The sequence below is a fragment of the Porites lutea genome, chromosome 4 (genome assembly GCF_958299795.1).
Source record: "Porites lutea chromosome 4, jaPorLute2.1, whole genome shotgun sequence".
In the NCBI taxonomy this organism is placed as follows: domain Eukaryota; kingdom Metazoa; phylum Cnidaria; class Anthozoa; order Scleractinia; family Poritidae; genus Porites; species Porites lutea.
This window is the reverse complement of record NC_133204.1, coordinates 39,312,323-39,335,969: the sequence shown is the minus strand read 5'-3', so window position 1 is coordinate 39,335,969 and position 23,647 is coordinate 39,312,323. Positions and strand designations below refer to the sequence as shown.

Sequence of the window (23,647 nt, the reverse complement as noted above, 5' to 3'; positions counted from 1 at the left end):
GCTATCTTGTTAGAATGCTCTAAACTTTTATCTGTACAATTATTTTGGAGTAACTGAGTCGGCTGCATGCATGAGTATTTCTCATACTTCTATAAGGCTATTCAAAATAATATTGACTGAGTATTATGCTTGTATAAAGAAACCAGAAATCCCGCATGAGAGGAAATTGGACTGAAAAAGGGTTTACGCTACACTCTTGATTTAAAACACACATTTGGCTGATGACAGAATAATGTTACTTCAGCTGGAAACCACAAATCAAGTGCTTAAGAGTATAAATGTATAAAACAGCCAGTGTACACCACACTTCTGAAAATGGCCTGCAATGAAAAAGTCATCATGTGCGTATTTAAGCCACTGCAGGTCTTCAACAGACTTGTAATCATTAATAGTCAGTTGAACAACACCATCTTTAACACATGTGCTATGTGTGACTTGACCATTTCAATCCAACAAGATGTTGAAGTGGCATCAAGGTTTGCATTGGTCCTCTCTTCTCATTTCTAGATCTTCAGCTTTATCCATTCATCACGAAGTGTACGTGGACAGCAGAGAAAACTGGAGTTGCTTTATGATATTTGAAGGTATTTGAAAAAAACTGTTGTTTATGAAAGGACTTGCTATCAAGACCAGAGAGAGAAACCTCAGGTACGTAAACTAAACTTGCTCTAATTATTTCTTCAATAAATTTTGTTGTTTCATGTACCAAACTGCAATAATGAAGGCTACCTATGAGGCAGAAAAAAGAAAGTTCAATGCACACCAGAAAAGATATGTAGAAAGTAGATAGCAAGGAGAATCTTGTTCACGATGGAGGACAGCAGAACAAGCCACGAGATCCGTTAGTTGTAGCAAATTAAGATGATATAATCCCTTCTTACCCATGTAGTATGCATCAGCATATATTCCTCCTTTTGGAGAGTAATGAGATTGAGTTAGGGCATCTCCAGGATGAGGCATTATATCATCGGCGCCAGGCGAATAGACCTGAAAATACGAAGAAGAAAGTGTTTAATTTTAGCGCTCAAAAGAATGACAAAGATGCATTTTGAATGCCAAAGCATACAGAAAGATAAAACAAGATCAAGAGGTATATCAGGACAGGAATCACTTCTAAAAGCTGGCTTGTCAAAATACTCCCTAATATAACCCTCTTACATATTTATTGAGAACAATAATTGGGGAGCAAAAGCACATGCAAATTGTCTTTTCACAGGGGGTCACAGTAAAGTAACAGTTGTTTCAAGTTACTCAGCATATGGGATCAAGAAACCACTTTTAAAAGCTCTTGGAGGTTCTAAAATCTTCCCAAAGCTTATCTACATCCTGTTATGACTGATTTAGGATCAAAATCTTAGCTGAGAGAAATGACACAGGTAAAATTTAAGACCTTCTGTTTCATCTCTGAGGACACATCTTGAAGTCAAAGTGATGTGACATCCGTATAAATAAACCCAATATTCAAACAACACAGCTCAATAGAAATGCTTCAAATGCACTCAGAGATATCAGTAATACCTTTCCCCTGGCATGGTAAGGAAGTAAAGGCCTCTGGTGAGGATATGGATGTCTCCACATGGAAAAACCTTTTAGCAAATTCACTGCACTAAAAAACAGGCCAAGTATTGTCTGGCTTATTTAATCTGCTTCCTAACAGCGCCTCATGCGGGCAACATTAGGACTATAATCTAATTACTGTAAGATGATACTTTCAACCAAACAATGATCTTGGTTATGTTTTTTACCAATCACAAGCACTCAAGTTATAATTAGGCTATCATGTGACAAAAGGTGTCAACGATTCTTGCCAGAACCGGGCCTGTTCAGTTGTAATTTTATCTTGAAAGAGGAAACCACAATTTCTACAGTCAGGTGAAGAATTTGGCAGCCTTTTCTTTCTACTTTAACAGCTGTTTTAGACTTAAGACTTAACACAGGCAATTTTATGAAAAAAAGTCAACAATTCTTCCTCAATAGACCATACAAAGATAATGTCAATAAAGGAAATGCAGGTTGTGCAAGAGTTGGAATTTTTTGAGCTGCATGCTTTTAGTCCATCAGCAGCAACAGTAACGGCAATAACAATGACTTCTATATTTGTCAGTGTGTGCAGAAATTTTTGGAAAATGTATTTCAAAATATAAGCTCCATGCAAAAACAAGTTTTTATGTGACAATCAAGTATTACTTTATAAAGCATATTTTAAACATGGGTTTAAAATACTATTTACCATTGCAGTTAGGAGTTACAAGTAGGATAGGCAGCTAAGGGACCTTTGTGCAGTACAATTATAACCATTACCACTCCCCCCATATTCCATGTTTTGTATTCTTTTTGGTTTGTTAATTAAAGTTAATTTTTAACAGACACTGTCACACTGAAGTTGTATTGTTTTGTGGTTATGTTTACTCCAGGTGAGGGAATGTTTTTCCCTTTGTCTACTTATTTATCACATGTTGTCTGACTTGGAGAGAGAAAAACCCATTCTGGTTCGCAAATTACAGGTACTGTTCCCCCTCAAATTAGCACACACCAAATGATCAAGCGAAAACATCAAGAAAAAATGCTTGTGTTCAAGGCAGTAAAACACCTTGACACAATAACATTATGCCTAATGTTTCTTCTCTTTTCTCAGATTTCATTGTTGGTCTCAAACTAGCAATCAGAGCTGCATATGAAATTAATGGCCTGAACTGACTAGAAGATCAAGGTTAGTGTATTTTTCAACCTTGTACATTTGACTGTTAAATCACAAAATTAAAATGCATTTACTCACAGAAAGGGAGCTGTTGTTTTTGCTGGACTTATACTTCCTGCTTGATCCTCTCCCTAGAAACAAAGTAATTAAGAGAAAGAGAATATTTACAACGTCATTACAAAGGTCAGGGTTTGATTCCTGGTCTAGCCTGAAATTTTTCAGGTTTTTTTAATGGTTACTTTCATACAGTAAAAACCCGCATATAAGAACCTAGTGATTTAAGAACTTACAGGCTGAAATTTGGCATTCAAATACCCAAAAATATAAGAACCTGTTCAGCCTGGCAAAGAAAAATAGATTCTTATACAAAAAAAATCACTCCAAGTTTGATGGTCAAAGTTCCGGATGTTAATTGTGTGAGAAACTTCTGACAAAAAGTTTTCGTGTATATGGTTTCTTTGATTTACATTTGTTTGGATTTTCACGAGAAAGATGTTTTCCATAAACCATTATGTATTAATAGTATGAAATTTCTGGTTACTCTACGACAATCTCTGAAAAATAAGAACCTATTAATAACCTAATAAGCCTGATTTGTGAAAAACTACCCTAAAATATAAGAACCTGTTCAGTCTGACCTCAAAAATTCTAGGTTCTTATATGTGGGTTTTTTACTGTATCTTTATCCACAGTTCAAAATATGATTCATTTCATATATTTTAATTCATGTCATTTCCACCATTGGGTATTGTATGAACTCGCGATGGCCTGCTCTTCAGTTAGCTTATAAGCTCAGTGAATAGAGCATTGCATCCAGTCATTGCAAAGGTCAGGGTTTAAATCTTGGTCAAGCTTGAATTTTTTTCAGGTTCTTTTTCAACTACTTAGGTTGTCAATTCAATTGCGAGAATCATTTCCACTTTCATATAAATCTTTATTTTTGCACAAAAAAAAAATCCAAAACAAATTGAACTACCAACAAAACTGCTCTAAGATTTGTAATAACCTCCATAGTGCTACCATGTTCAGGTAGGCAACACTAAACACTGTATTCTGAGAGAACATGAGCTTACTGACAATGAATAGTCTGTACAAAAACCACGTGCTTGTAAAACAAAATCGCTCTTCGAGACAGTCATGTTGTGTGGTGACTTCTAATCAGCACGTGCACTTTTTGTCACTCTTTGTTACATGCTATAAGACTAAGTGCTTTGTAGCATGTAATTTGGCAGCCACAGGTAAAGTTAAAACTTTTACCGATACAGTTCTCAGACTATTGTAATTTGTTGCCAAGATTAAGCACGCAAATGTCGTAACAAAATTACCATAAGATAAAATTTTCAAAAGGCCAGTTGTTTTGAAATTCTGCAAATTTGTGACATTTTATTTTTAATAATTAATAATTGAATGTTTACATAGTAAAAGTGACAGATTCATGTTTGCATTTCCCCACATTCTGATTTTCTATGTTTAATTCCAGCAACTATTAAAAATTAATTACTAGTACAACTCAAGCAACACATAAAGCAATTACAAATGGATAGAAATAGAAAAGAAATTGTCAGTTTGGCTAAATCACCTCGAGAATTATCATAAGTCAAAACAGAGCACATTTCCTGTAATATGATATTTGAAAGACCTTTCCTCATGAACGCAGACACCTTTTTAAAATAACAGAGCATAACATCTTATTGAACCAATAAAATAGCTCTAAGAACAATCAGTATCAAATTCCACCTTGTCATAACAATGCTTTATAAAAGAGTTAAAAAAAAGGGGGATATAGCAGGTATGGAACTCAGTCCCTTGGCTTCAAAGGTTACATGTTACTGCACTGAGAACAATAGAAATGACCTTAAATTCATTCATTTATTCTAAAATACATTTATTGCACTTTAGGTGGGTTATTTGTTCCTAGTTATAGCTTCTTAAATAGTGCACAAAAAGCAAACAAATCGAACTACCAATAAAACTGCTCTTTGGTGTGTAATAACGTCCATAGTTACATATTGCTCTATGTTAAGATCTGTTTCACAGAATTTACACTTTCAAATACAAGTATTGCACTTTAGGTGGGTTATTTGCTCCTTGTTATAGCTTTCTTAAGTAGTGGATGAAAAGCCAGCTCAGTCAAGTGTATATTTAGCAGAGGAAAAATACAATGTGTAATTTTACCACTTTAAGCAGGAGATAATTTGTTCAGTTCAGTGTCTTACTGTTCAATTTGGGGCCATCAGTTTTATAAGATGTCTTGTTATGTCATTATAATCATTTCCCATGTCCTATGTGATCTTAGGTTTCTGCTTTTAAAACTCTGTACAGTTGTGACTTATGTGATCTCGAGCACATATCCCAACCCTCCAAGTTAAAGTTTTTACTTGGTTGCCATTTGGCAACCAACTCTTTTGGTTTAGGGAGACTTTTTTACAAATCAAGTTGCCAGCTCCAAAATTTTAGGCGCCATGGTAACCAAAATGGTTGCAACCCGTAGGGTTGTAGCCTTTAGCTATAATCAGCATGCATTCTTTTAATTAACATACAGATTTGAGACTTTTTTTAGGATTTATCACTTTATAAAAGTGACTGCAATGATCGAGTGCTTACCAGTATGGATGGTCATCTTGGGTTTCACATGTACCCAGGAGGCAGGCATTGGGGTTTATAGCAGTAGGGGGATGGAGGCAAGAAAATAGAGGGACTGTCCTAACATTACTGCTTCTCATGTTCAAGGAGCGCATTGTTCCAGCAATGCAGGCATCTGATTGATCACTAGACAATAGATGTTAATTTGTACTGACAACTGGTTTAGTTTTTAAAGTTTGCAGGAATGACAAGTCATTGATTAGTTGTCATTTCTAAAAATGCTTTCATAAATTAACCTGTTCACCTGACTTTAGTGTTATTTTGGATCTTCATCATTTTGGGTGGAAGAAACTGGGGAAGGAATTTATTTCAGATTGGCATGAAGTAGGGCAGACTCTTCTTTGACATTTGATGGAGGAGAGATGAAATAAAGCCATTTGGCTGTTTTAAATGCCAATAATCACTACTTTCCTAGCATTACCTGAGTTTTGGAATTTTGAGGAACAACCACTTAAGCCAAGTAGCCTGTTGGGGAGTTTTGAATAAAGACATACAGAGTATCTGCAAAATGAATTGAAATTATTGCTACAAAGAGGCAGAAAGACAACCCCTGTCAAAAATTTCTGGCTTTTGTATCCGGAGGTTTTAATAACTGTTTTACAGTTAAGTGGAACCCCAATATACAGTCAACAATGGACCAAAAAAATTTGGCCGTATTAACAAGGTTTTTTCTACAAGAAAATGCATGGCGATTTTTGCCAGGTGGCCAAAAAAGTGGCTGTAATATTGAGGTGACCGTATTACTGAGGTGGCCATAAGGCGGGGTTCCACTGTAATTGGTGTTGAAGCAATTATGCTCGCTGCTTCGATTGGGAAAATGTTTCAACAGTACATGTTTGCCAATTTTAATCAGAAGAATGTTCCAGTAACTATTTATATAAAAAACCCTGTTTCTAAATTGGGTAGGAGATGTTTGTAACATGCTAAATGATGCTAAATGTGTCTGGCACAGTTTTCATTGAAAGCAGAGTTTGTTAAATAATAAAATGGTAAATGGTGTGAAATCCCTCTCATGCCCCCTGAATGTAAGCTGCAGTGATGTTAGGACAGCCCCTCTATTTTTTTCGCCTCCTCTCAAACCATGCCCCACCCCCGTAAGTAGATTTGACGATCATCCAAGATGGCCACCCATAAGATTAAGGCAGACTGTTCAATCTCAATGATCTTACAGAAAAGTAAGGGACCGTGAACAGTCTAAAATTACATGATCTAACTGTCACTTTTCAAAGCTCTATTAAGGGGGCCAACCATTTTACTTCTGAGGGGGCGAGGGGACCGGGTGATTCTGGGAAAAATATCCTGCAAGTGAATATGTGCGTAAGAGAAAATTGATCACAAGTCACGTGTGATATATAAATCCACGTGTGTATAGTGGGATGGAAAAAATTCTGGGAAGATGCTCCCTGGGTTGACCCCATAAACTTTATTTCCCTACTGTTGTCATAAAAAGACTTTGTATCTAATACTTGGGTGAGAGGGATTCATAGCATAATGATAAGTCCCCATCACTGGTGGTAACCAGTCTTGGTTAGGGACCATGGAGCCTTAGGGCTTATTGGGTTATAGCCCCAATATAAATACAGGAGAACTTAGCCTACACAAGAACTTAAAGGAGCTGTCAGCCAAACACTATGCTATTTGTAAACGAGAACTCAACAGGTGTTCACCGACGGAAAATCCAAAATATTGGCTTGACCCCAGATGTCACTTTAATATCTACTGGGGCATTAGTTTTCATGATCACCTCTTGCATTTGCAAATCATGAGGTTCATGGGGGTAGGGATCTCCCCCTGCTCCAAATATGGCACTGTCTAAACATACAGTACAGCTAATTTGAAGAGAAAGTAAGAGTATGTGTAGTTCGGGGGAGTCATTTAGCTTTTTTCCCGTAATTCAACATAAAGTTTTGCTCTTTATGTTCATTAGACTTTTTTACTTGTCACAACCAAGGTGCCTATTGGCATATCAGTGCTGAATTTAGCTTTGTGTAACATAGTTGTGCAGGACAAAATCAGAGAGTACAACAGCGTATAAGAGGTCCTGACCTTCCTGCTTTAACATTAAGCACCATACATACACATATTCTAACAAAAACAATATGAAAAAAAAAATGGAAAAAAAAAAAAAGGCATCCACTTCACATTGTATGGTATATGTGCATGAATTCAGCAAATGTGTGTTTAAAATACTTTGTAAATTGGTTAATTCAAATTAACCAATCATTTTTGTATTCCTTAAATTGAGCAATTCACTCTGAGACCTTTTAGTTTTTAAACATATTAAACCATATAACCCCTGATGAAAAGTGAATAATAAACTGCTGTACTTTCTTTCACAACTACTTAAAAACAGTCTAGTCAAGAAAGAGTGACATCCAAGGGTTAACATGTTCGAGCATGAATTAATTTTCATATACTCAACAATACTCTTGCAACAGAAGCCTCAGGCAACATTCCAAAAAGCCAAATATAGATAATTATTCAAGCAAAGAAGAAACCTTTGTTTATGGACAATTTTAAATAATAACATTTTTAGAGGAAGGGATTCTAGTCCAGTCTTAATTATCAGAAAGACAAAGAAACCGAGCCACAAGAATGGTTTGTACAAATCTTTTACATATATATCATGATTGCAAGTAAAAAATTAAAAAGTAAGCCAGCCAACACAAAAGAAAGGCTTAAATGCTATTTGTCAGTTTCAAACAAAAACTAAACAAGTAAAGTGAAACAGTTTGACGGTTTAATCAGAAGGTATATGTTTGTTTTTTAACATGCTTCAAACCATGGATTGAAAATTACTAGTATTTGATTACTCTATTTGTCTGTACTGCTTGTATACCTAAACTTCTCATTAATCTTTGAGTTAAACAGTGTATTTTGCACACAAAGGTTCTGATTTCAAAATCGCAGACAATTAGAAAGATGAAAAACATAGTATAATTATGCTCACAGCAGGTGAGTTGTTGTGCACTGCAAAAATATTTTTAAATACTTCACATAGTTTTGTGCAAAATTTCTATTAACTTTGTTACTTTGTGTTTACATTTCAGCATTTAACTGAGTGTAGAGTTTATATTAACAGATTCTTTAAACAGACAAAAGAATATTATGAAGTTTAAAAAGTAGCAATAAGTAATCACTTTCAAACTTTTGAGCTGTGTTTTGAACCGAGCAGTGCACTGTCATGAATTCTCTTCTTAGTGCCAAGATAAAAAAAAGGGGGGAAGTACTTTTAACCAGGATCTAAGGTAGTTGCTGTAAGAGCCTGTATCACTATATATGTTTCAGTTATACAACCAGTATTAATATGTGTGCTCTGCATTCTGCGGTATTCATATCTTGACTTCATAAATATTTATTACTACTGAGCTGTATTTGTTTCAGTTCAGTTGTGTGCGGGTAATTTCTGTAGATGAGCTAACAAAGATGCAGAATTAAACGCCTTACAACACAGCTACATGTACACTAATAAACAACGTCCCTGAAAACTTGTATAATTATTAGTTTTCTACCTTTGCATAAGTGGTTGGCAGTTAAACAAACAAGTGTTTGAGGAGGTATTCATATATGCATGAAGTTAGTTAGGCATATGATTACCCATACAGCACTCATTTAGGAAAGACCTACCCTAAAATACGTATAAACAAATTGTTTGTTCAGCACTTTTTTATGTTGGATATTCTACAAACAAAGTTTAATTGAATGACGTTTTAGATGTTTATTCTACAAACAAAGTTTAATTGAATGAAGTTTTAGATGTTAAATCATATTAGACTATCATCAGTTGTTCAATTTGTCTCAGTCTTGTACTGCAGCAGCTTGATTTTCATTGCTATTCCTCAGTCCTTTCTCATTTAAACTATACTTAAATTTTCCATGCACTTACAATATTATGTGCACATACCAGAATACCACAACTAATTAAGTTCTATTGTCATAATTGCCATGGTCTTTTTGGTTCAAATTATTTTGAATAAACCAAAAGAAATAACGATGATCCGTACGATAGTACTTGACGTCAATTGCCTGAGAAGAATGCTATGGTTTACTTAAGATAAAGTGTTTCAATTCTTTTAATTTAAAAATCAATTCCCTATCGATCAAAGATGACAGATGCATACATTAGTCAAGCCCTTCTCAATAGGAAACTATTGATTTGAGACAAATGAATTTCCAAGTTTTGTTATATTAACCATTTTGAAATAGTTTGAATAGTTTAGCAAATACATGCATTACTCTTTTTGTAAACTTCACTGAGCAGGCAGGTAGCTTATGAACGACATTAACGCAAACAGAAGACCACATAAATCTTTTTAGTAAAATCCAACTGGTGGTCTATTATCAATGCTGCATTCTGATTGGTTGATCTACTACTAGGCTATAATTATGTTATAGCCCACTAGTAGCGAAAAGTGCTGGCTTTTTGGCAGCAAAAAAGGATTAAAGTCTAGCTTTAACTAGCTAAAGTTGTTTTGTCTCGATATTTTTGACCAACTAGTTGGATATTACCAAAACACTCGCCCGCATGGCCTCTGAGTCAATGGTTCACTTGGCCTTCGGCCTCATGGGCTATTGACTCAGAGCCCATTTGGTTTCGAGGAATTATTGCTAAATTCTGGTAAACATGTATGTAGCAAAATACTTATAGATTACATGTACAAACAGTAGGTATTAAGTGGGCACCTCTCGTGCAAGATAACTGTACAGTAAAGCAGATGAGCTTTGTTTAGCCTTTACCTTATCTTGCTAGATTTAATTTTAATTTAAAGTGAATCCCTAGTTAGTTGCTAAACAAATTCTTTTTTGTTTCTTAAGTAATTTATTTAGTTATTTTATTTACTTAGACCTTCAGTATGTTGCAACCTACCCGATTTGCTTCACATGCCTAGCCTAGCCCTGATAGTGTAGTGGGTAGAGCAGTTTGTAAACTGTCACTTTTTGATTTAAAAATAAACTTGACAAACTTATCGACAAATGTAGATCAGTGAAGAAAATATAGAGGGTCATACAGGGGTATTTCCGTGATACATGGAATCATATTCGTGATTTCATTACCAATTTTTCTCAAGATGTTCAGTTTAGAGACCTCTGGAAGATGAGTAAAAGACTATGAAGACTACGAAAACATCAAATGAGAATGATGAAGCTCTGTAAGTTGCCATTTGCATGAGTCTTTCTTTTCCTTTTTGCCACTTTGCTGTTTTTTCAGATACTCTTTTGCAACTTTTTTCTTTTCTTAAGAACAGGACTAAAAAAACGGCACTCCACATGCTGATTATCATGACTCAAAAACTGAGATGAAATTTTGACTTCTGTGATTCATGATTACTTAAATCTTTTGGTCCGTAAACTGTGCCAGAAACCCCTGACTGAACCTCAACATAGGACTACTCAGGGTCTTAATAACTTAATAACCAGTGAAAGGCAGAACCGTGCCTGAGTTAGTTAACAAAGAAAGTACTTACAATCTGGACTTGACAGAGAAACATCATGAGAGCTTTGTAATGGTGGGGGCAGACCAGCCTGTCAAAAACATGTCGGTTAGTGATAGACAACTATGATAGTTTTAGCTGCTTATGTTTTAATCAGTACAAAATTGGCTGACAATACTTCTTTGAATTCTCCTAACGTTGCAGTAATGGCTTGAGAAACAATTTCAAATTCTTTAGAAGCATTGCTTAAATGACTCATCAACTCACTCTTTCAACTATCCTATGGCATAAGATTTAATTGGATTCTGATAAAATATAAAAGTACCGTAGATTAGATTTTACAAGCTGACTCATGAGGTTTCTACTTCTTAAAATAAAATGCACAAATGTGCAGCTAACAGGCGACTGTTAGAGCTTCTCTGTTATCCACAACAAGGGCGACTAAACTGTGTGTTTGAAATGAAATTATCCCTGTACCACAAATGGCATGGACATGTTACATGTAGAGGGCTACCTTTTTCCAAGAAATCACCTTCAGAAACTGTACGTTATCCATTAAAGATTGTAGTCCTCTCAGCCAGGTTCTTTTCACTCTATGACGCAACACGTTTTCTAGCAAGACTCCGCTTTTTATAGTGTGTTTCTGCGTTATTTTAAAGACAAAGCTGTACAGGTGCTGATTTACACTATCATAACAATAACAACTGGTTTTTAATTTTCTCTAAGAGTTCCAATTAAAAAATATAGCCCCAGTTAAGTTAAAATAAGCCCAAGGTTAAACGCGGGCTGTTCCTGACCTTCCCTGGCAAAAGAAAAGTCATTTTCTAACGAAAACATAAACTTTGAAAAAATGCAACTGGCATGGGCAGCTTGTGTTTTGGGCAGGAACCTCCTTCATTTTTCTTGCCTCAGGGGCCACTGCTTGCTTGTCTTAGTTAATGATTTTGTTAGATGATGACTTGCCTGGATCCTCAACCATTTTCCAAGCAAGTTTTAAAAGTTACTTGCCCAGCAAGAAAACCCACTTGTCCCAGACTAGCAATGACATAATTTTTTTGGCGCCTTCTGTTTACCATCAGTACGCACTTGGTTATGAAACTCTGTTTTGCATTAGAGTAGTGATTTCCGTCTAAATTGTCACCTGTAGAACATCACACAGCTGTATTATTAACATTTTAAAATAGAAATAAAGTAAAACCCACCTGGCTTCCTGTTAGCCCTGAATCTCTGTATCCTGCTAGAAAACAAAGACAGTCATGAGTTCCTGTTGCCTTTTACAAACCATCAAATACTTTACTTCTAAGTACACTGTATGAAATAGACTGCTAATCGTTAATCTGTAAGAGACTGTGTACAATGACTTTTCCCTTAAACTCCATGAAGGCTAAGATCACAAAATGTTTAAATAATGTCTCGTGAAAGTACAATTTGTTCCACTTAAATGATACAGGACAATATACAATGTTTTTTTAAATCATATTTTCAGTATTTCCATCCTCTCCCCGCTTCCTTACCACTACATACATTTTCATTGTCTTCTTGGCGAAGCCTATTTATAGGGGTTTTTGGCTTGATAAATAGCCCAGGAGAGTGGCCACTGTAGAAGGTAAATTTCACCCGCATGCTATTTTTAGCAAACTTGTATATGAAAAAACGATAAATAAAAAGAATGGCCTGATGTAGGTGACTCCTGTGTACAGGTGTAGGTGCGTCTCCAACTTTCTTATTTAACCCTTTAAACCCTAAGATCAAAATTTGAATTCTCATTTTTTCCCCTATTCATTTCCTAGAGATGTGGTGGAGAGAAGTTGATAAAATAACAAGGACATTCATTTTGTGTGATCATGTCCATAATTTTCATAACCCCTCTGTTTTACAAAGCATTGATATCACAGGGAGAATTTGATGCTGATCACTCTTAGGGCTTAAAGGGTTAAAGAGACTCAAAACAGAATGAGGGGTGTCTGTCGATGAATAAGTGAACAAACTTGCCAACGAGGCACGTAGCACTGAGTTGGCTATAATCATCACATACCCAACAAGCGCGAGTGGAATGATAATATTATTTTATTAAAAACACCCACAAAATATTGAGAATTTTTCTCGACTTTTATTTGTAAAAACAACCGACTCTCAACTTGTTTTTAATTTTGAGCAGACACGTGCAATTGCCCTATTTGGAGAGCATGGTATAATGGCTCATATACCATGATGGCTAAGCCGATCAGCGCTCTAGAATTGCATTATCCAATAATTCAGTTTTTAATAAATTGAAACATCTTCTTGATTCAAAAGCTGAGTACAGTAATGCAGCTGTTTAAGGGTTCATTTTTTAGTGTGGCTGCTGGTTCAAGACATTTTATGATCTAATGCGGCTATTGTGAACGGCAAAATGTACATGAATTATGTTTCACCTGCTTCAAATGTCAGTGGTTTAAGCATGTATCTTTATGGCTTTGTCTGTTTGGATGTGTGTTGCAGGGGCCAATAAGGTTGAAGGTACTATGCGGTACTATGCTAGGAACCAATGAGATTTTGGCATCTAAACATTGCATTGCTGCGGTAAAGGTCAAACAAAGGTACTTTAAACTGCCATTTTGGTTCTTCACAATTTTGTCATCTTTAATTACGTGTTACGTGTTTAGAGGCATAACATTGAAATATCTTCATGATTCAAATGATGAGTGATGCGGCTGTTTAATTAAGGGTTCATATATTTTAGTGTGACTGCTGGTTCAAGACATTTATGATCTCAGCCATAGTGAACGGCACAACATACGTCAATTATGTTTCACCTGCTACAAAGTGAAGTATAAAAAATCATATTTTCAAAGGTGTACAAATGAAACGTTAATAATTGGTATTTAGATATTGAATTTAACTTGGAGGTGCAGGGTTTGTGTTTTTAGAAGTTTGAACAAGAGCTGATTCTTTAAAGCTGTACCAAGTAAATTGCTTCCGCAAACATGCTTAATTTCTCTTGTACATTGTTCAATAAACCTTTAAATTCATGTTCCGGCAACTTAAGTGCAACCATATCTAATACATGTTTGCTGTCATAAAAGTAATCAAAATGTATTTAATTTACCCAGTGGCTAAGTTAAGGTGCATAACTTTTGCGTTAGCGAATAAACTTGGAAGTAGCCAGGTGATGAAATAATTAGAGATTGTTTTATTGAGTGGAATAACATGAGATGAGTAGAAATCAGTATTTCAGCAATTTGACAATTCTGTTGGAAGTAAAGTAATGATGTTCGTGTAACAATCTTAACATAAAATGATGCATAATTTAATTGCACATGTTTGAAAAGGAGGTGACTTGTTTAAAAAATCGTTTGAGCAAAGTAATCTTGTAAACAATATGTGTTCTTTCTCGTACAAATTGTAAAAGGGGCAAAGTTCAACATCTTCACGTTCAAACTGTGTGCACCAGATATTTTTTATAATCCTATTTACTAGATTACTTTGTGATAACTCGAATTCCCTCACGTACGAACCACAAAAGGGGGCAAAGTCTAACACTTTCACGTGCTGGCTGTATGTGTGACTGTACATCTTATGCAGATTGGCTTTTCAAAGTAATAATAGTAACTTGAACGTATGAAGACCTGTTTGGTTTTGTAACCAATGCCTTAAGTAAACGCTCTTGTTTTTTAACAAGCAATAGCTTTTAAAACATGAAAAATTAAGTTGTCAGAGTCAAAGACTGTTTCATTGAGAAGAATCACACATGAAAACCTCATGAATTATGATGATGCAACCATCTACCACAATGATAAAAATCCTGATATTTTGTAACTGTTTGGTATTTGATAAGCTACATTTTCTTAAGAAACTCTAAAGAGAGTTTTCCCTCTAATCAACGTTTGGTGAATTGATATTTATTGTACTTTAACAGTTTGCTTAACTTGCAATAGATGTATCAGGGAAAGGCAGAGGAAAGTGAATATATAGCATGAGGATCGACTTAGCTGAACATTTCGTGTTTTCATTCATGTACAGCAATACCCAGTTTTGCACAAAAAACAGTATGTATTTAGGATGAAAAAGGTAGCTTCATCATTCTTGGTACAGTTACACTGACGCATTCAAAATAGCTCATGCACGTTAAAAGTGCCTATGTTTTCAAAAAGCAGCAGCGACATCAACCCGTGATTGAGTAATTATCAGGGGTTGATACAATCCAGGTTTTGTTGATGCCTTTTCAAAAGAATATCTGCTAGGTAAATCTGAATAAAAAAGTGCAGTGGAAACACTTGAACCCAATATTTAGGACAAAATTATATTCAAAATGCATTTCTTAATGATGAGGGCCGGTTAGGGTAAAATTCCGACAAGAGACATGGCCTCATAATATAAAACTGGATGAAATGTCAACAAATGACATAAAGATGGGTTAAATACTGACAGGGACAAGACAAACTCCTTAAAACACACGTCAAATGTATTTAACATATTTAAAATTCAGATTAGGGGCATACATCCCCCCCCCCACCCCCGCTCAGAGGGCCTCAAAGATGTCATCATTTACTGCTAAGAAACAGATATGGCCAGTTTATTCAGAATCAAGCCATTTCAGCATTCTGTCTTTTTTGAGATGTTTAGTTTATGCAGGAAAGTATTCAACCCACATTTAGGAAAGCAATAGCACATTATTTTGCAGTGTAGAGCAATCAAATAAAAAATATATTTGCATATGAAATTTATAAAAGCTGGTAAACCTGTATTTAACTTATGTCACTTCTTAGAGAACAACTCCAATGCAGTGTGTACAAGATGACATGTACTGTTTAACATGTCCAAGTTTATGAAAGCGAATAATTTGCACCAAAAACTTGTCACTGTAAACAGATGTATTCTTTTAACGTTAAACTGAGCTTAAAGTTTAGAGAAAATGCCAAATCAACTACTTTTGATCCAATTACCGCTTCAAAATATGTTACATTACTTAATGCAGTGTTAATTGACTGAGACTTTCACCTGGCAAAGAGTCATCCACCCTGATGAATTTCAGTAACTGGCAACAAGTGCGTAATAAACGGTCCAACAACAAGCAATAATGTGTGAATAAGTGACAGTGTTTTAGTTAACAAGATATAAAGCGGATTTATTCATCACATCAAATCAACCTTGTAATATGTGTTTGAAAAAGGTATCTGTGGCATCCAGTTGGAAGTACGGTACGTACTATAGGACTATAAGTTTAAGCCCGGAGCGAAAAAAGGATTCGTAAAAAACAGAGGGTGGGGCTAACAGTGAGTAAGCATATTCGCTGACATTATCATATCTACTTTCTTACCCAGACAATGGTGAATGAAAACATTTCTCATAGAATAAAGTATACATTTGATATAATCACTCAATCTTTCAGCACTTTCAGCGCAGTGGAAAATCATGAGAAAATGCTGTTATTGTTTAAATGCCCAACCAAATAAATTAATTCAACGCCTCGATATTATTGAAGGGAACAAAAATAAAATGTGGTTATTTTATTTACCAAGCATCGCAAGTTATAATATTAAAATAATCGCAAATTCAAGGAGGAAATCGAAACCTCTAAAACAACTCTTCTGCGTTAATTTCGTCTCCGATTTGACCGTCTTAGGTTGGCAAAATCTATCATGCGAAAAGCAGTTTCAACCGCTAAAAAGGGTTCGACATTTATCGCCACCATTGTGAATTCACTGAAAAACAAGGCAATCAATTTCTCAAAAGGGTATCCATGCAAAGTTGAGATTGCTTTCCCACTGTCTTGCCTTTCAAGTCGTTCAAAGGTTTTCACGATCAGTTTTGACGAGATCGAGCTGAAGCACGCGTCAGTGTTTAGATCAGAAGAGCTTTGATCATCCGAACAATATCAAAGAGGCAACGAGGCATGGCTTTCATGCAAGCGACATAACAACAACAAAGCAAAGACGTGGAGAGCTTTATCTGTGTACCATTAAAGTGCTAAAGAATAATTTTGCATTTAAAATGTCGCCGAAATTTTTTTCTCTTTGTTAACAGATCATCTTACCTATTCCTAACGAATTTGAACTGAGATATGAACTTGCAAAGCTAGATCCTTTGCGGGAAATAAAGTCGCTTTCAACATCGTCGATCGTGCTGTAGACACCATGGCCATCCGTTTGGTAACCCTGAAAAAGAAAAAAAAACGCATATAAATATGAGTGAAATTAAAAGACGATCACTCATTTGTAGCTTTATTTATTCAGTCGCTCAGCTTTTGCTCAGTGAAGTGTTAAAAATGCCGAGTTATAAAAACGAAGGGCATTTCCAACCAGCATGAGCTTCGCTAACATACACAACTAAGAGGGCCACTTGTTAGTAAAATATTTTGCATCTTTATAAAGTAACAAATTATTGCTTAAAAATATAGAGTTTCCGTTCGGGCACGTGCGGTAGCTTTAGTGATCCTAATTTTGAATAAATGTTGCTGTTGACATGTAAACCGAGTTTTACATGACTTTTGTTTTGAAGATTTGTTTTAATTTTCAAGCGCATGTAACATCACCGATTTAGCTCCTGCATTCACTACTTGCTTACCCGAGCTTCATAGGCCGACACAGAACTGGCCTGCCACGTGGGTGTCTCGTCTAAAGAACCTACAAAAGAAAAAATAAAATACAGCCATCAAAGTCAATACTTTTAAGTCCTGATGGCAAAGAAGCATGTGCATTGGAGCCAAGAACCGGTTCGAGCTACTCTAGTGAGAGTAACAGGTTCTATCAGCTCCATGCATCAAGTTTAATTCATGGCGAACGACAGACAAACAAAACGCAAAGGGCACCTGTTCGAGATGCGTGCATGGAACTCGATAACCCAGCTTCCGTCAGAGAGCCACTAGATTTACTGCCGACCATGGATCCCGGCGGCGAGAACATCTGAGCAAAAAAATTGCCAACACGCAAAGCAAATACGATCGTTAATAAAGTGCAGCCAACAGCGTTCGCTAATCGCAACATCTAGTCAAGTTGCGAATGCAAGTGTGTCAGAAATTTTTCAACTTATACTAACCGCGCTGAAGTCTAGTAGATCGCTCAACTCCTTATCTCCCGCGTGCGGATTCATTCGTCAAAGTGTTCCAGTGCTTAGGGAATCGTGCTTGGAAGGACCTCTTCTGAAAGCACACAGCCTTATGTCGGGCCGATTTTTGAATAATAAGCTCAACCACACAAAAAATCCTCAAAACTTCAGCTCACTCAATAACAAAGGCGACACACTGAACTGTCCTTCGATCAATTCTCCAAGCTGACAAACCGCACTCAGCCCAAATAATTCTGAATTTTTTTAACGGCTTTCCATGCGCTGTTAGCGCGGGGGGAATTTCCGCGAACACGACTAGCTTTACAAATTTTCTCTAATTCGCGTGGCTTCGTTTTCTTCCATATTCCCAAGTTTAACCAGTCCAACTCTCCGGGGAGGGGACTAAAAATAATAATTGACAGCTTATTGTTGCTTTCATCATGGCAATTATTAGTCTTGACAGATCCAATTATCTTTTGACCAATCAGAAGTTTCGTAGGAAAATCAACGGTACCCACGTGACTCCTACACGTGATAGCAATACCTAAACAAAGTCATCGAAGATTGTGATTGGCTAGCTCCTAACGTTATTGAGACAAACTTTTTCCTTGGTTTTGGATACCTAATGTTAAATAAACGAAAAAAATAAACCTTTTTCCTTTCCTTAAAGTAATTTCCCATTGTGGAATTTTCCCTGTAAACTTCGGTGCGTTTTGCATTTTCAATATCTTGCTGCAACGATGTATGACTACTTTCGAGGCTTCGCGGTTCAGTGTTAAAAATCATGCCCTTAAGTACAGGAAATAGAAAGCATCTTATTTCCGGTTCTCGTTAGCTGTAACAAACTTTTATGTCGAAAAAATTTTCTCCGATTCTTGTGAATAAGATCAAGGAGAAGACAAGTATCTCCGTGGAAACTCAAATATGCTCTCGTTTCTCTTCATTTGCCTTAAAACTCATGCGATTTAGCTTTTGCCCAGCGACTTACATCTAAGTGTCTCATTGGTAATCCCATTGTTGAAATCCGCTAACACTTAGGCGAATGAGGATTAAAGCTTCGATCTCTTAATCTTTTCATTAAAGGTTATTTTTTGGTAACATCGTTTTTCAGTTATGCCGAATACATGTATGGGTCGTTTTGATAGCATTGAAAATTTGCATATCCATAGAAGCCTACAGAAAAAATTTGCATAATGTTGACAGCACTTTAAAGAAACGTGAGAAAAACAAGATCTTATATACGTATTATTTCATCATAATTTAAGTCCATTTTCTTACTTTATTTTGGTCATAAATTACTTCTCTCAAAACAACAAAATTTGTCCCTCAAAAATGTATTTCGGTGCCATTTTATGTGACTTTTTTGACATAATTACGTGACACCATAACAATGTTTTGTTATACCATCATTTCTTTGTGCACACAAGTAGCTTTTGATCCCAATCACTAACCAAACGTTGCTCTCAGCCATAAAATATCAATATACAGGGTGTTTGTTGATGTCAGTGTCGAGTTTAAATTATATGAATTTCAAAACACAAGCTTTGTTAATCCCACGATGCACGCGCTTATGTGTGAATTAAAGAAAAAATAAAGAACTTTAGTTGATGTGAATACACACAAGGGCTGTTCCGCAGTTCTACTTTATTATCGCTAAAAAAAGAAAGAAATCTAGGTTTGTAAAGCTATAATGAACCACACGCCGACGTCCGATATTGCATGTCGTTTGCTTCCCATTCGAAGCGACTCTTTCCGTAAAGAATTTTTCTTTTTTTTGTGGAGTTAATTTTCATTTAACACCAAGATTGAAATGTTTTCCCCAGGTTATGAAAAGCTCCACGATCGCGAAGAGTTGCTTTTATTAATTTTTAAATGATCTAACGCGATAGATGTCATGTAGGCGCAAAATAATCGAACTAAAACAATTCTCTTTTGTAGAAGCTTTCACCGCCGAATAAACATAATTTGCGTATTTACTAACGCAGTTCATTGGCGATTTGACCCTTAAAAACTGGTACTTGGTTTATTACTAGTAGCCTCAAAATAAAAAAGCGTTCTTAAACGGTTTATACTATACACAACGAATTTAAAGAATCACTTAAGATAAGAAATTCTTGATGTTAAGAGGTTTTCCTTTGAAGTTTTAATCATCCATGGTTATTCCGTGGAGCATTTTGGGAAAATAAACACTTTTAAAAAGGATGTCGTCTCAACATTCACGAGCGGCCGTTGACTGACTAGCAATCGGACTTGTGCTAATGAGTTCTAACTGCGTAGAATATCCAGCAACGTGGCGATATGTAAAAATAGTTTTATTAGTAAGTAAGAAAAACGCTTTTCGAATCGTATCCTACGACTTGAACAGGTTCAACAACAATTTTTTACCAGGAACGCCTGGTTTGTGCATCCTCGTGGTCTTCAGCAAATCTAAACCCATGAAAATAGCCTATGAACAGGTTCTCAGTCTTATGGAGTATGGCACGAAGAGAAACTGCTAAAAAGTACGGGCGGAAGGGGTGGGGAAGGGGATGTACACTCAGAGGAAACGTCTAATATGCCGCGAAAATCATCAACAGACCTCGCCTCGGTCCATAAAAAAGCAATAAAAAAAATTATACATTCATATGTATGGGGAAAAAAAAGTTCAGTCATCTCAGCTGACAGTTGTGGATGCTTCTCAGCCATCAGTTAACAAACTATAGCCATTTCAGTTTCAGCCGCGAGGACAAGTAAATGTTTGGCCAATTCAGGACTTGGAGAAACTTGAGGCATTCACTAAAGTCAGGTCTGATTGGCGAGACCGGTTCTCTATATACATATATCTTAAAAAGGAAATAGTCCTTTTCTTAGAGTTTTCGCAATCAGCCCAACACGGCTCGGTATCCTATAGTATTAGGCTGATCTAGCTTGGCGTATCTGATGAACAGTGTAATTCTCTTAACGTTTGGGCTACCTTGGCCGGCCAGTTCTGCGGACTAGTGGTAAGCGACCTTACATGCAATAGTAGGCCGGCGCTTTTATAAGGGAGCTTAAGCAACAGCGTTTTTGAGCGACGGACGTCAACCGGAAGTGGACTTTTTGCAGCATTGGGCTGTGGTTTGGTTGAAACCCTTGGGTAAATCGTCTTTATAGGAGAAAAGAAACTCAGCAATACAAATTTGGTAGTGTACAGGCATATAAAAAGGGAGAAGGTCTCACTTCCAGTTGACGTGCGTCGCTCAAAAACGTCTTTGTTTAAGCTCCCTAATATCAACGGAATCAGAGCGCGCGTACCGGAAAGGGCTTCTGCGTGTTCACACATAAGAACAGTGGCTTCGGCGCTATTCCCTGACGGAGCGAAGCTGCGTCGCGCTGATCTCGAACTTGAAGCGTCACATATCGGATAAGTTTGGTACAGTCGGACCGTAGCGGAAGTGAATAAGTATGAGCGAGGACTGGAAACCTTTGAGACGGAAGTTTAGTACGCCAAACCCTCTGGGCCAACTGCTCCGGTACGATGTTGATCGATGTAGTTGATGTTTGTTTTGTATGAACGACTTGTTCCTTTCTTGGCCCGTTGTTGTTCATAGTCAACCTGAAAGCTTTTCGCGTCGACACGAAAAACTATCCGGTATTATGGACACATAGCCTAAGAGACTGTGAACTTGGAAGTATTGCTTAAGATGGCCCAAGTTACCAAGTATTACTCTACTTTGGTTTTCCTCGTGCTAAATTCGCAGCAGAAGTTTCTTTTTTCTTGATCATGATCAAACGAGAGAAATTTGGAAAGACTAGACAAAGTACTTTAAAAATGAGTTTGTCGTTTCCTTTGCTTAAAGCTTGATGCGTTACCAGACAGTTTGTTGATGTCAACTAAATCCTTTAATACAAATATTTTTAGGTAATAACTATTTCAAAACGTTAACTGTAGACTCGTTTGCGCGTTTTAAGATCAAAATTCGCAGTCTTCTATATTATTTTGGCATTTACAAAAACTATCTGAGATAACCGGAAACCGGTCGTTTCGATACAAAGTCGTTTCGGTAGAAATCGTTTCGATACGAGCTCAAGCAGTGAAACTACACAAAAATTTTGATCATTTCAAGTGTAGTTTGCGCGTCAACAAGAATAACATTTTGGATCCTTCGTTCTTTAAACAAGTACGTGAAATGAAACTATTTACAAATCGACTAAATAAACTTGTATCGAAACGACCGGTAAACGAGACATCCTTGCCAGTGTTTTTCCATCTTACCGATATAAAGAGCTATGCCTTAGACCCTTCACCGCGTTGGATTTCTATCGGAACCGAGTAGGCAGCTTGGAAGCAAAAGGCAATTCTTAAACCTGTGGTGTAATCTTTTGTTACCCCGCTTTCTTTGTTGGTGTCAGAGGAGTAGCAAAGCAATTTTACACATCCCCTGTAGGCTAGGGGGTCTAGAACAAACACCTCTCCTTTTTCCTAAATGCCTGAAAAGGAGTCAAGAAAACCAGACCATTTATAAAGGGATACACCTTCTTGTAACGAGTAAAAGAAGAATTGGACATATCAAGAAGGCTAACAAAACCGTGCGAGGTTTAAATTCAAAAGTGTTACCAAGAGTTACGTTTAATTCGCTTCCGTCAATCATAATTATACGATGACTACCAACGAACCTTTAAAGAAAGAAACGAAAAGGAAAGATAGAATATCTACCAATTACAGCCCACAGACCTGACTTTAAGAACCTGTTATTAAAATATTTGTTTCCGTAACCAACGTTATCGTTGGTTAAATGTGTGACTTGACAGTTCGCACGTTATTGAAAAGCGAAGTAAGTTCATTGAAAGGTTGAAATCGTTTTCTTCGCGGCAGCGTGGTGTCACTCGCTCTATGTGATCTCTTATGCATTTACTGTAGACCTTACGGGACAGGACGGGAGGGCTAAGGAAAGTCGACACCTTGACGGACCCTCGCCTTAGCCTGTGCCGGGCTCTCTGCTGAGGGTGGGTACTGCCATATATGGACCCTATAGGTATGTGCCGCTGTGAAGGGTATAGCCTGCTAGCAAGTTCTTCATTTGGGGTAGTCTCGAGAAATCACGCTAGAGTAGCTCGCGAAAGGAGACGTAAATCTGCTCGCCCGCGCGTTCTCTCGCGGGTCGTGGGAATCTATAAACCCCACATAACTTCCCACGCTGGCGTTTTTAGGGAGGAAATAAGGAAGAAAATACGACTCCCCTAAAAACGCTTGCGTGCGAGGTTAACCGGCACGACATCTCTACCCAAACATTCCTAAAGTACATCCCCCAGAGAACTCTCAGATAGCAGGGATGTCGAGAGAACAAAGTTAAGGGAAAACAATACACGCGAGTTATTTGGATCAGTTTTCGCAGTCTCTACACATTTATGCTATAGACTTCTCGTTGGACGTGAAGGGAGGAATTAATCCGTTGTATGTCTAAGATCCAACGTATTTTTGCTCTTGGCATTAACGTCACAGGCATCAGCGACGAGGAACACTCGTTGATATCTAATAACAAAGTATAACTAGATCGTTTGTTTTGAGTCGATCGTAATTTTGGTAGAAATAGTTTCCAGTATCTTAATGCTAGTTTACTGAAGTACTAAACAGATAGTTTTTATAACCACAAATGTGAAAGAAGCATTTTCTATTTCAAGACAAACTAAAAGCGAATTCTTTTTTATGTTATCTGGATTATCTGAAAGGAAAATCTTAAAGGAAGACGATTGTTTTTCTTAAGGAAAGACTAGTCAGCACAGTATACAGTAAATGACAGAAAATACACATAATGTACACAGTAAATATACAGTATGAGAGATCACGTAGCCATTGCTGCCTCGAACAGTTCGGATGGTTGACCTGTGA

The 23,647-nt window shown here is 36.7% G+C and overlaps 2 protein-coding genes across 9 annotated transcripts in view; one reads left to right on the top strand and one right to left on the bottom strand.

The window, feature by feature from the left end:
- The window catches only part of LOC140933542 (transcription factor 12-like), a 30,741-nt gene extending 12,541 nt beyond the window's left edge, over nt 1–18,200 (bottom strand). For 2 of the 8 annotated variants that reach the window (XM_073383132.1, XM_073383137.1), the window contains exons 1-8: nt 17,791–18,200; nt 17,564–17,657; nt 17,320–17,378; nt 16,790–16,910; nt 11,976–12,010; nt 10,807–10,864; nt 2,777–2,829; nt 882–987 (exon numbers count right to left, since the gene is read on the bottom strand). In XM_073383132.1, coding sequence (XP_073239233.1) covers nt 882–987; nt 2,777–2,829; nt 10,807–10,864; nt 11,976–12,010; nt 16,790–16,910; nt 17,320–17,378; nt 17,564–17,657; nt 17,791–17,844 — 580 coding nt within the window. In that variant the 5' untranslated portion in view covers nt 17,845–18,200. Of the gene's footprint in view, nt 1–881; nt 988–1,518; nt 1,680–2,776; nt 2,830–10,806; nt 10,865–11,975; nt 12,011–16,789; nt 16,911–17,319; nt 17,379–17,563; nt 17,658–17,790 lie in introns of those variants that run through there. The other 6 variants (XM_073383136.1, XM_073383138.1, XM_073383133.1 and 3 more) reach the window with 5 other exon arrangements.
- LOC140933545 (annexin A5-like) overlaps nt 1–23,647 on the top strand; it is a 330,251-nt gene that overhangs the window by 35,789 nt on the left and 270,815 nt on the right. The gene's annotated exons all lie outside the window — the stretch shown is intronic.